At 36.0% G+C, this 12,816-nt stretch overlaps 1 protein-coding gene across 17 annotated transcripts in view; it reads left to right on the top strand.

The window, feature by feature from the left end:
- The window catches only part of LOC139135649 (dynein axonemal heavy chain 3-like), a 121,375-nt gene that overhangs the window by 68,816 nt on the left and 39,743 nt on the right, over positions 1–12,816 (top strand). For 14 of the 17 annotated variants that reach the window (XM_070703154.1, XM_070703155.1, XM_070703164.1 and 11 more), the window contains 16 exons: positions 240–478; positions 977–1,126; positions 1,679–1,898; positions 2,203–2,466; positions 2,932–3,026; positions 3,869–3,883; positions 5,052–5,111; positions 6,579–6,660; positions 7,258–7,396; positions 8,068–8,258; positions 8,793–8,888; positions 9,090–9,281; positions 9,581–9,714; positions 10,069–10,231; positions 10,584–10,766; positions 11,244–11,402. In XM_070703154.1, the coding sequence (XP_070559255.1) occupies positions 240–478; positions 977–1,126; positions 1,679–1,898; positions 2,203–2,466; positions 2,932–3,026; positions 3,869–3,883; positions 5,052–5,111; positions 6,579–6,660; positions 7,258–7,396; positions 8,068–8,258; positions 8,793–8,888; positions 9,090–9,281; positions 9,581–9,714; positions 10,069–10,231; positions 10,584–10,766; positions 11,244–11,402 (2,382 nt within the window). The remainder of the gene's footprint in view (positions 1–239; positions 479–976; positions 1,127–1,678; positions 1,899–2,202; positions 2,467–2,931; positions 3,027–3,868; positions 3,884–5,051; positions 5,112–6,578; positions 6,661–7,257; positions 7,397–8,067; positions 8,259–8,792; positions 8,889–9,089; positions 9,282–9,580; positions 9,715–10,068; positions 10,232–10,583; positions 10,767–11,243; positions 11,403–12,816) is intronic. The other 3 variants (XM_070703160.1, XM_070703163.1, XM_070703171.1) reach the window with 1 other exon arrangement.

Consider the following 12,816-nt stretch of genomic DNA (forward strand, 5'->3'; position numbering starts at 1 on the left):
CAAAAATTCATGTCTATTCAGAGAACATTAGGAATCAAAATGTGATTTAATGTACAGCAAACAATTTACATAGTAATGATCACCCCTAGTCCATGTAAACAGGTCCACATTCACCATTGATAACAATGGGTTTGGGTGAAACCATGATGGTGAAAGGATATATTACCTACACTGGCCAAAACACCAATAACATCTCATTTATTTCATCTCACATAATACATTATCTCTTACCCCGATAGGTGAATGAACTGATTATCAAGACAGTTGACACAGAGAGACAGCTGTACTTTCTGAAAAAGCTAATCCTGCAAGATAAACCGTTATTGTTTGTCGGTCCAACCGGGACCGGCAAGTCAGCGATCACCAACAATTTCCTTCTTGAATTGGCCAAGGGTGACTACATACCAAACAATGTCAACTTCTCAGCGCAGACATCTGCCAACCAAACACAAGATATAATCTTCTCCAAACTTGACAGGTATGATTGATTTATCTATAAATTTAACTTATTCACTGCTACTTGACTTTATAATAAGGAGTGCATAATTTTTTGAGACTAGGTAGTCGACTCCAGGTTTCAATAACTTTGTTTCTAGAGCAATAACACTTGATACATGTACATGTTGTCTTGCTGGGAAAAATAGGAGCAGTTGTCATATTTGTTCATGTATCTTCATTTCACTGAAATTTTGATTGTTGTCTACTTTTGAAGAGCTAGCATTTACTCTATCCTGATATGGTAATAGTCATTAACATACACACATTGATTGCTTTTACTGTTAATAGAAACCGTAGTATACACTTAAAATATTAAAATATGTTTTCATAGCAGAGAATTATGTATGGGTTTGTAACATCATAAGTAAACAAGTGAATGAAAAAGTTTAAGCAAAATATACTCTTAGGAGAAACAGATTTACCAGTAGTACTCTCATCTCAAACACTAACTGACAAATCTATGAATTCTTTGTGACAGACGAAGGAAAGGAATTTATGGCCCACCAGTTGGAAAGAGGCTGATAGTCTTTGTTGATGATTTGAATATGCCACTGAGAGAGAAATATGGAGCACAGCCTCCAATTGAACTGCTGCGACAGTGGATAGACCATGGCTTTTGGTTTGATAGGTACTTGTGACTTAATGTCTCTTTTTATTGGTATTGTATGTCAGTGACAAGTTGCACTGCAATGGTTCAAGTAGTAACCACTTACTGTGCTCAGTCCAGTAAATGAAATTATTTTTACTGTACATCTGTTTTGTTTTTCAAGTTCACTGTTTGCTTGAAATGTTTCATCCTATAAAGAGAACATAACATATATAATATTTACTTTCATGTAGCAATTTCCTCTGGATCAATTTCACTGCCAACTTCTTGATTTCACATAATTGTGAAATTTTTTGAGTTGTATGTCGGACAGTGTCAATATTATAAATTAAGGGTTTCAATGTCAAACGTTAGAATTTTCATGAACTTTTTCAAAATGCAGGATAATCAAAGAAATTTTCAAGAAAATATGATCAGTAAAATGTATGAAAGTCAAACTTTTACTTGCTGTGGCTTTATATTTACTGCCATTCATACTTCTTTGCTATTGCTATTAGTTTGTTCAAGGTGATGTGAGCCGTGTAAACTGTGCACATTGGAATATCTAAAACCACAACTTTTATGTGTTTGCAGGAAAGACACCAGCATTTTAGAATTGGTTGACATCAGCATAGTGTCTGCCATGGGACCCCCCGGAGGGGGTCGTAATCCTGTCACGCCGCGATTCCTCCGTCACTTCAACGTCATCGCTATCGATTCATTTGATGAAGAAACCATGAAGACTATTTTTGCACCCATCATGGAATGGCATTTCAATAAAGGATTTGAAACTAGTCTGAAACGGTTCTCAAGAGTAAGTCAAAGCGTGCACTTCTCTATGGATTTTTGTTTTTTGTCTTTTATGATCGCATATCATTCTTGTACGATGTATACAGCTGAGAAGAAGAGATCAATTATGTTGCCGTGAAAAGTTTTGAGTGGTGAAAGACATCACTTATAAACACATTTCATCAATTGCAATATTTTCCATTTGTTTATATGCTGTACTTGCCACAGGAAGCAGATCCTGATGAAATGAAATAAAAATCTTCATCAATTACCAAAGCATCTGGCAAGAATTTTAACCAGATATTTCCTTTCTTCTCTTCATCATTCAGATAATAATTTATGCCACCACTGAAGTCTACACACAAGCCATCACCAACTTCCTACCCACGCCGGCCAAATCACACTACCTGTTCAACTTGCGAGACTTTGCCCGTGTCATCCAAGGCATGATTCTGGTCCAACCCAAATGTGTCCCGTCTGGTACCGAGGGATCACACAAGTTGATACGTCTGTGGGTTCATGAAGTTTACCGTGTCTTCTACGACAGACTGGTAGATGAAGCTGATAGACTCAGCTTCTTCAAAATCATCAAGGTAAGTTTTGCTAATCATTAATTAAATCAGTGTTACATTTATGATCAGTGAAGTCTGCATTCAAGACAACAATTTTATCTGATATGTGTACTATTCCATCAAAGCCAAAACAACTTTCATTATGTTCAAAATATTATCCAGTGTTTAGTTTTGTTACAGTGCTATTATTTTTCAATCACAAAAGATTTACATCCCTATAGAAGAAAGACTAAAAGATTAAAAGCAGAGAAGTAAAGTTTGCAGAGTCTTTTACAGGGTTTAATAGAATATCTGCTATTAAAATGGAGTGAATTAGTATTTTGACACAAATCGTTGATTGACCCTATGAGAAAATAAACAATCAAATCAGGTGGGACGTCATTACAAATTTCCATGAAACTCACTTTGGTGTCTCTCAGAGAGAGTACAAACAACCAGAATAAGCATTGACAACACCTGTTGATTTTTGGTCTGCTCGTCACACAGCATGTAGTACAGAGCCAGTTCAAGGAGAAACTGAACAGTGTGTTTGCACATCTGTTGACACCTGGGAAGGATTTACAGGATGATAACATCAGAAGGTGAGACGATCAGTAATATTCAAATGAGGTGTGAATTTTTCATGCAAATATCACAAAAAAGTGAAAACTGTTAAGGGTATTAAACTTGCCTGTTGATACTCTACAGTGTGACAGCTCCCTTAGCCTGTCTCTTCATTAGTTGTACTGTACTTGCCAGCCAGAGATATTTTCTTACAAAGCCATAGATATTTTTCAATATACCATAAGGATAAGGTATATGTTACTTTACAAAAACAATGTTTCAACTAATCAAACTGCCAATGATGTCAAAATATGGTATAAGATTCATTACCAATATGGTTAAGAGCCATTCAATGAATACTTTTGACCATTTTTCCTGACTTTCAACCGTAGGTACTGTTGGTACATGTATCATAACATAGTTATTTCTCAGGTAAAGAAGTAATCATTAAGCTAATTCATAGAGCACACTGTACAGGGTGTTAAATTCCAACAAATACTTTCAAATGCATGTCATTGATACAAATTTGAAGCAAATTGAAATTACGTCTCTGCTGGTATTTATAGTAGTAATTCACACAATCATTGTGATAATAGCAGCAATAATTTCTGATAGAATATTTCACCTCTGAATTTTCACAAATGTGATAGGTTTAATTAGTGTTCATAGTCTTTCAACAAATAGTGTTTTGTTTCAAAACGTGTACCAATCCATTTGTCAAAATATTAATATATAAAGCTGATGAAGTGCTGTATGGCAAGTGAACACTGAAAGATTCCATCAACATTTTCATCACAGAAATCATCTTGACTCTTAGGTTTTATCAGAAAGTTCCTACATCCATTAATTTGATATTTCATACTCATTGTTCCCTCCACAGAAATGAAAGCCCTGGGTATTTACATACATTATTTTGAAGTTAGAGTTGGTTTGCACTCAGTAACACTCTTTCCTCCAAGTTTGATCTGCCAGTTCTTCTGTTTCCTGTACCTCTTGATGCTTGTGTCTCTAATCTAGCTGGTAGCAGTGTGAAACTGATAATCATTGTGACTCTCAGTTTATGGGATAAGACATTGAATAATGCGAAGTGTTTATTAGATGAAAGTTAGTGTACATCAGGTTAAAGATTACAATGTTCTATTAAATACATCAAAGGTACAGTAGTTGTAACACGCATGTTTCTCAATTTCTCAATATTGTTTTAGTTTGTGACTGCTCAAAAGAACTACTGCTACTTTGTAAAGGACATTCTACATCAGGTTGCACATGATGTAGGCCCTTCTACACAAAGCATTTACCAGTACTGGTAATTCTACTAGCAATTTTAACAGTGCATTTATGATTAGAACAACAATACCGGATCACTACAAACAACAAAATTTTACAAAAGTTACAGCTACTGTCCTTCTGAAAGTTATTCAGTTTTGAAATATACCATTTATAATTTGTAAAATACTGTATTAAATCAAAAATAGTCGTACAGAAGTCCAAACGTTGATGAATAAAATATTGCTAACTAAAGGTTGATTAGAATAATACTTGTCAATTAAGTATGTCATTGATTTCGATCTTAACCCAAGGGTAAAGTTTTTAATATTTGACAGAGAAGTTTGATTAACGACACCTTCGCTATATCTCATTTTGATCACTCATTGTGTCTGTCAACTCAGTGTGTATGATTGTTTTGAAGAGTGTTTTCTATTGTACACAATCAACTAACCCAAAAGAATAAGAGATTAATCAATTTTCAATCAATTTCAAGCTTTTGCCAACTTTTCCTATTATCTTATCATTTCCACATGTTATATTTGTTTGCACAAATACCACAGAGTATTTTGTAGCAGACACAAAAATTATGATTCATTCTATTTATAGGTTGAAATTGATCATGTGATTCATAGTACATGTATCTGCACTGGGAAATATTAGCAGGAAAAGATAGCAAAAGCACTGAGTATTTTGACTGACACATGTCAAAATACAATGTCATAAATCATCTTGGACTCATCTACTCATGCAATTCCATCCCCCAAAACTTTTCTCTGCATGCATTTCTGCTTTAGCGCAATGAAAATGTTCAAAATCGATGCAATTAAAGACGTGACGGATGAAGACATCAGAAGGTATACATTTTGTGGGCTGAGGTATTTTTGCAGATGCTGTGTATTATCTTATCATTATTTCTATTATCTTTCATGTCTTTCCTTGATATGTATATTTTATTATCATAATAGGGGTGTTTACTGGTTTTTTTCTGTGCATCACACCAGGATGTTTCACTTTTAAATGTACCACCCCCCTGTCTGCATAATGTTGGAAGAATCCACTGGCAGAATCCTACAAGCATGGATTCTCACAACAGTATGCAATGGTTACCCTTTTATTATGAGGAACTCGTAAAGAGTTCTGTATGTTAATAACATGTACATGTACTCTGTATGTCTGATGGAAAACTAACAGAAGTGTTGCAAGTGTTAACATAGAAGAAATGACAAATATAGCAGACCAACACAATACATGCAGTGAATACATATTATACACATACTCTCATTGCAGCACACACATATGCACATATGTCTCACCTCTCCACCTCTGAATTTGGCCTTTGCCTCTGCAATGGTGTGCTTTTGAAGTTCATGACTTTTTTGCTCACTGATTCTTCTTTTTGTGCCTTTTCCATTATTTGTTTGCATGATTAGGAAGTTTTGAAGTGCCTGGCAAATTTCTCTTTCTTCCCTAATCAACTAACAATTTTCAACATTTTAGAGAGCCTTGCGAGGGAAATAATGTACAGTTGCAATGCAACTCGCAAGTAACATTTCACTGCATGGCATGAATTTTTAGAGACAAAAAAGTCTATTTTCAACTATTGCATGTATGGCTCTCTGCCAGTTGCATCAGTCATGAAAAAATTGTGCAGGCATCCATCTAACTTATAGCAAACTTACACACTATCACAATCATTGTAGCTCCATGGATACCATGGAAGAGCTTATTGTGGAAAAAAGAAAAATAATGATGGACAATGGAAATAAAGAGCAGCTGCATTTTACATATTGTCATTGCCAAAAGTGGAATTCTATTGCCATCATACTGAACAAAATTTCACTTCCTGTACAATTTAACTCAAGTGGACAGGATATATGCAATCAGCAACTCTATACTGTTAATTTTTCTGAAAGATTAAGTCTGTGAGAATTGATTTATAACCTGCCAGTAACACTGGCTTCACAAATACTTTGCATGAAAATATGACAGTAGATAAATATCTCGGCTTGGATTTTGCACTGACCTTTCTTCATTTGCCATAAATTGCATGCATGGATAAATCTTACTCTATATCTCTAGCCATCTATTTATCCAACAATCTGACAAAAGATGAGACATAAAAAAGCATATTTTATCCCAATTTCTTTGTGAAATTGACTAAATTTTGACAAAACAATTAAGAGCTTGTTTATAAGTAGACTGTTAAATTTAAGGTAAAAATACGTAATAAAGGTTTAATTTTGAAATTTGCAGGTAAAGGTAAATCATGAATGCTTTCTAATACCAGAATGCTGACATTCAGTTTCTAATCTTGTTTTCAGCTTATTTTTCGGTGATTACTTACAAGCAAAAGATGAAGAAAAACTCTATGATGAAATCACTGACATGGAAGAACTTAGAGAGGTGAGGCCAACATTGTCATCTTATTATCTGTCTCTGATTCCATACAGTATACAACTTTCCTGCTGTGAATGGCTACATCTTCCATTAGAACGGAGCTCACAGTTTGGAGTTTGAAAAAGACAGCATCATTTAAGTGTAATATCCCCAGATCAAAGAACAAATTTTCATACATAAGCTTAAGTGCTTACTTAAATAAATGCCTGTTCTATAACTATCACCGATTCAGTTTGTCAAACAGGGACCTCCGAATTTGATATCCAATATGCTGGTAAATCTAAACGTTTAGTCCAAGAAAATTCTTATAATAAAACAACTACCTTCCGTAAATTCCCTTTCTGGTGTTTGAAAAAGAAGATTTATTCAAAATTTAAAGAGACCCATGCATTGTTTCCCCCCAAAATGATCTTGCAACAATTCTTGAAGGTTGTGTGATTTATATAAGATTTTGAATCAAGATGATATGGAAATTATTTCTGGGCGGAAAGGCCAATACTTTGTAATATAAGGTACTAGATGGTGAAGCATCTACCATCTCCCCTGTCATTGGCATTGGCATTGGTGGAAGACATCAATTGATTTGTGTTATTGTCATTTCAGACTATTGAGCGTTTTCTTGAGGAGCACAACTTAATGAGCAAAGCACCCATGGACTTGGTCATGTTCAGATTTGCAATTGAACACATCTCCAGAATCAGTCGTGTTCTGAAACAGCCTAACGGCCATCTTCTCCTCGTTGGTAAGTGATCATTCCTAGCAATAAACCAAGACAGTCTAAAAGCTCAATACTCACTATTCAGCACCAGGTGAATGCATCAGGTGACTATTTTTCTGTATCTATCTCAGACAGCCTGGTGTCCTCCTGGTTGTCTGAAAGTATATAATGTATGCCCGTATCTATTTATTTATTTATTTATTTATTTCAAGGAAGACCAACGGGAACAAGTCCCATTTACAGGCTCCAAAAAACATAAAGTTTAAAAATACAGAAATATAAAATACAAATATACAACCCCAGTACAGAACATTATAAAAGTAAGCGAAATGAAAAACAAACAAAAAAGTCTACAAATTTAAACATGACAGTTTTACCAAGCGTCTAAAACTTCCGTATAATGAAAAAATGTCAATAGCGGGGTTTGAAGTATCAAATCAATGTAAGATGTGCATGACCATGTGCATGACCTCACAGGCATTTCTTCTTCATAATAATGATTTACTGCCAATAATACTGCTTAAATACCATTCAGACAGTAAAATGGCTGTATTCTCATCAGTAAACATTTTTGTGTAAATAGGCAGTTAGACGGTCCTATCCTTGTTAATAAGTGGCAGTTTGCAACATGCCAACAGACAGGCACATGTCCTTCTACACTGTGCCAGTCTAGTTATTCATTGTTTCTGTGTCAGGCATTGGTGGCAGTGGCAGATCTAGTGCAACCAGACTGGCTGCTTTCATGGCAGACTACGATCTGTTCACCATAGAAATCAGTAAAAACTACACCATCAATGATTGGAAGGATGACCTAAAGGAGTTGCTACGAAGGGCTGGAGACGAAGGCAACTCGACAGTTTTCCTCTTCGGTGATCATCAAATCAAGGTATCTTGTCATTTCAGTCAGCTTTTTCTACCCACAGCTTTGTATATCAAGGTGACAGCTTCATCCAACCCATCTGTTTCAGAGGAGAAGCTGAACTCATTTGCACACGCAGTCATATTCTTGATCCTTACAGAAGTCTCCAATGAGAAAATGAATTTACTTTTTTCAAGATTTTCAAAAGAACTTAAATGTATTTTGATTCATACAAGCAGACACCCAGGTCTTATGAAACAGAAAACCTTTTTTAATTTAATAAAACTGATATTTACATTGTTGGTACATGTATGTGTTTACTGAGAAATCTGATTGGCCTATCACCAGTAAAAGAGCACTGTACCACCTTAATGTATAAGAAGAAAGGATGCTGTGTAGTGTTTGTGAAAGACAACAATTATCTCTCTATGTCTTTCCTCTAGTATTTTCGTAAATGGTGCAACCAAAGCAGCAAAAAATTTCCTAGTGTTCATTGGATATGTCAAATGTGTGAAACTTTCCAGTTTAAATAGTTGGGATTTTGTCTTTCTTTTTTTTTAGGATATATCTTTCTTAGAAGATATAAACATGCTGCTGAACACAGGCGATATTCCAAACTTGTACGAAAATGAAGAAAGACTTGAACTGATTGAAAAGGTAAATTGTTGTGAAATTATTTTGCTGTTCATAATTTTTTCACACTTTGCCTCAGTTGTACAATAGTGACATGCACCATGTTTTGCTGCATTTCACAAAGCACTGATATGTGTGCCAAGGATTGATATTGACATTGGAAAAGAGCATTTGACATTGATAAATAAGTGACCTTGACATTGGCTTCCTTTTCATCTCTTTCAGATGCAAGTGTTATCCCAAGCTGAGAATGCTAAGATTGAAGCCACTCCCCTAAACATGTACAATAAATTCATTGAGAGAGTCAGAAGACATTTACATATTGTGTTGACCTTTAGCCCCATTGGGGATGCATTCCGAAACAGACTGAGGATGTTTCCTTCACTGATCAACTGCTGTACAATAGATTGGTTTAAGGTAGGCTTATCAAGTTTATCAGTTAGCATATACAGATATACACAGATGCATAGACACATGCACACATGCAGAGACAGACTCACATACAGGTACACACCGTCAAAAATTCATAGACGCCTTATGTTGAAATAAACAATTCCAGAATATTTTGTACTTAACAATGGATGATACAACATAATTTGTGATTAACATACAATATACCGGCAAAGTATCTTTGTTTCTTTATCTTTTAACTGGTGAATGCGTACTATTTTCCCTGACAGAGTTGTTCATCTATTTTTTGTTCCTCCCTCTCATAGGCCTGGCCAGAAGATGCATTGGAGAGAGTAGCACACAAATTCCTTGATGACATAGAGATGACAGATGAAGTCAGAGCCGAAGTGGTTGTTATGTGTAAACATTTCCATGAAAGTGTTAGAGCACTTTCAGATACGTGAGTTTCATGTCAAATGGTATTATTCCAATTTTACGTACTGAAAAATTATGATAATGCTGATAAAAAGAGGAACTTCTGTTGCCCTTTGTCAGATGCAATGTACAGTTCTATACATATTTTTCAGGATCACTGCAAATTTCCGACAATTTGACCCAATTTATAAACACATAATACTGTTAACTTTCTGTAACATCATCCAAGATTTTCTGCTCAGAACTGATAAGCATGTATTTATTGATGGAAATTCATCATCAAAATTTAACTTTACGAAATAAAATGACATCCAAAAAACTGAAAAATTAAACTTCATTATAAATTCTTATATGCCCATATGTTGTTTGATTCTTGCAGTTTTTACGGTGTATTGAGAAGACGTAACTATGTAACCCCTACCTCCTACCTTGAGTTAATCAAGACATTCAAGAATTTGATGAACATGAAGAGACTGGAGATTTTGACCCAGAAGAATAGATACTCTGTAGGTTTAGAAAAATTAGACTTTGCAGCCTCACAGGTAAGTGGTGTTGTAATTTATGGTTTCAAAGGGGATCCCAGAGATTTATTGAATTGAAATATTAAAAAATAACTTAGGATATTCAAAGAAAATTAAAATATGTGGAAAGAGTAATATATAGGAACTCTGGTACATTGCATTAGTTTTGAATGTTGATAGTATATTTTGCCTCATATGCCAGCTTTTATGACAAAAAAAAATTCCATGGAAGATGTTTAGATTTTCCTGTCATCATTCTTGAACATTGACCCATGGTAGAGATTCTGAATTATCCATGGATTTTCCTTTTAGTCTGTTGGTTTTTTCCCATGGATTTTCCTGTAATCCTGTCTGTTTCTCCATGAAATGACAGATTGCAGTGATGCAGGAAGAGCTGACAGCTTTGCAGCCACAGCTCATTGAGACCAACAAAGAGACAGAAAAACTGATCAAAATCATCGCTGAGGAGACCACGGAAGTTGAGGCTGTGAAGAAAGTGGTAGAGGCTGAAGAAAAGATAGCTAATGATGCAGCTCAGGGGGCACAGGCTATCAAGGTAAAATTCTGACCTGTACACCCCTGATTCCCTGTAAACAGGGCCACAGTCACCATTGATAACAATAGGCTTGGCGTGAGCCATGGTTGTGAAAGGGTTAAACAAACCGTTATGTAGCTCATATACTGTCACTCCAACTTTCAGCGTGGTTCCATCAGTGAAAGTTCAATATAGCGAAAGTATGATCAGAAACATGTCAAAATATTGTGAGCTCACCAGGTACTGGTACTGATAGTATGTGAAGTTTACAGCAGTGGATATCATTTGCTAGGACTTTGTCAAGACCTAAAACTGATGATGTTTTGCTTCAAATTTTATCAAACTTCAACCCCAATTCAATGACAATGTATGTAGGCTTTACAACCCTTCAGAAATTAATGATTGAAAGATACAATATCAGCTGTGTTCAAAATATGGCCCATATTCACCAAAGTACATGTTGCTCAAACTCTGTATTTCTTTCTTCTTCCTTGACAGGATGAATGCGAGCAGAATCTTTCGGTAGCCATGCCGGCGTTGAATGCGGCTATTAATGCATTGAACACACTCAAGCAACAGGACATCACTATGGTGAAAGTCATGACCAATCCACCCAATGGTGTCAAGCTTGTCATGGAAGCTATCTGTATACTCCGGGTGAGTCCGTGCACTCTACACTTTCCAATCAAAGAGGGAAAATTTTATTAGTCCCCACAGACACCGTCCGGGGGGACTTATAGGTTTGGTCATGTCCGTGCGTCCGTCCGTCCGTCCGTCCGTCCGTCCGTCCACGCAGATATCTCAGAGACGCCTGGAGCGATTTCGTTCAAACTTGGTACAAGGATAGTACCATACCTCATACAGATGCACGTCGATTTGTTTCACAATGCGATCAAATTTGGCCGTGGTAGAGGACTTTTTAGTTTTCACCTCCATAGACTCCCATGTATAAGGCAGACCATAGACTCCCATGTATAAGGCAGACCATAGACTCCCATGTATAAGGCAGACCATAGACTCCCTGTATAAGGCAGACCATAGACTCCCATGTATGAGGCAGACCATGGACTCCCATATATACGGCAGTCCATAGACTCCCATGTATAAGGCAGTCCATAGAGTCCATAGACTCCCATGTATAAGGCAGTCCATAGACTCCCATGTATAAGGCAGTACATAGACTCCCATGTATAAGGCCAAGAAAAATAAAAATTTAGTTTCTCATCGTATTCATATTGCAAAAAGATGCAGTGACACAGTTTTTAGTCCCCACAGATAAAGTCCAGGGGCTCATAGATTGGGTCATGTCAGTCTGTGAGTCCATCCACGTGAGTCCATCCGTTCACGCAGATATTTCAGACACTTTGAAAAAATGTCATGTGACCTCGGTGACCTTTGACCTCGAATATACATATTTGTCCATAACTCAGTAACCACAAGTGGTAAACCTTTCATATATAATAATAATAATAATAATAATAATTTATTCATTTATAAAGCGACTAAATCCACACAAATAGTGTGATCAGAGACGCTGGGTAAAATACAATCAATTTTAAAAAGGTTACAAGAATTAAAAACAAAACAAAAACAAAAAAATACAATGAATGAGTTCAGTTAAAAGCAGAATTAAAAAGAAATGTTTTAAGACTTGATTTAAAACTTGTCAGGCTTGGGGAGCGACGAACCTCAATTGGAAGATTGTTCCATAAAAAGGGGGCGGCAATACTGAACGCACGGTCCCCATATTTCTTTGTGCGCGACCTGCTTTGACACAGTTTAAATTGGTCAGCGGACCTTAGATTACGGTTGGGACGTACAAATTAACCATGCTAGAAAGATAAGTTGGACCGAGTGAATGGATACATTTAAAGGTGAATATAAGAATCTTAAAACAATACGTTGAGACACAGGCAGCCAATGCAACTGAAACAAAATCGGGGTGATATGCTCAGTGACTCTTGAGCGAGTTACAATTCTGGCAGCTACATTCTGGATACGTTGAAGGCGATCAATTGAATATTTCGGAAGACCATAAAGAAGCGAATTACATGAATCAATGCGTGATGTC

The sequence above is a fragment of the Ptychodera flava genome, chromosome 6 (genome assembly GCF_041260155.1).
Source record: "Ptychodera flava strain L36383 chromosome 6, AS_Pfla_20210202, whole genome shotgun sequence".
In the NCBI taxonomy this organism is placed as follows: Eukaryota; Metazoa; Hemichordata; class Enteropneusta; family Ptychoderidae; genus Ptychodera; species Ptychodera flava.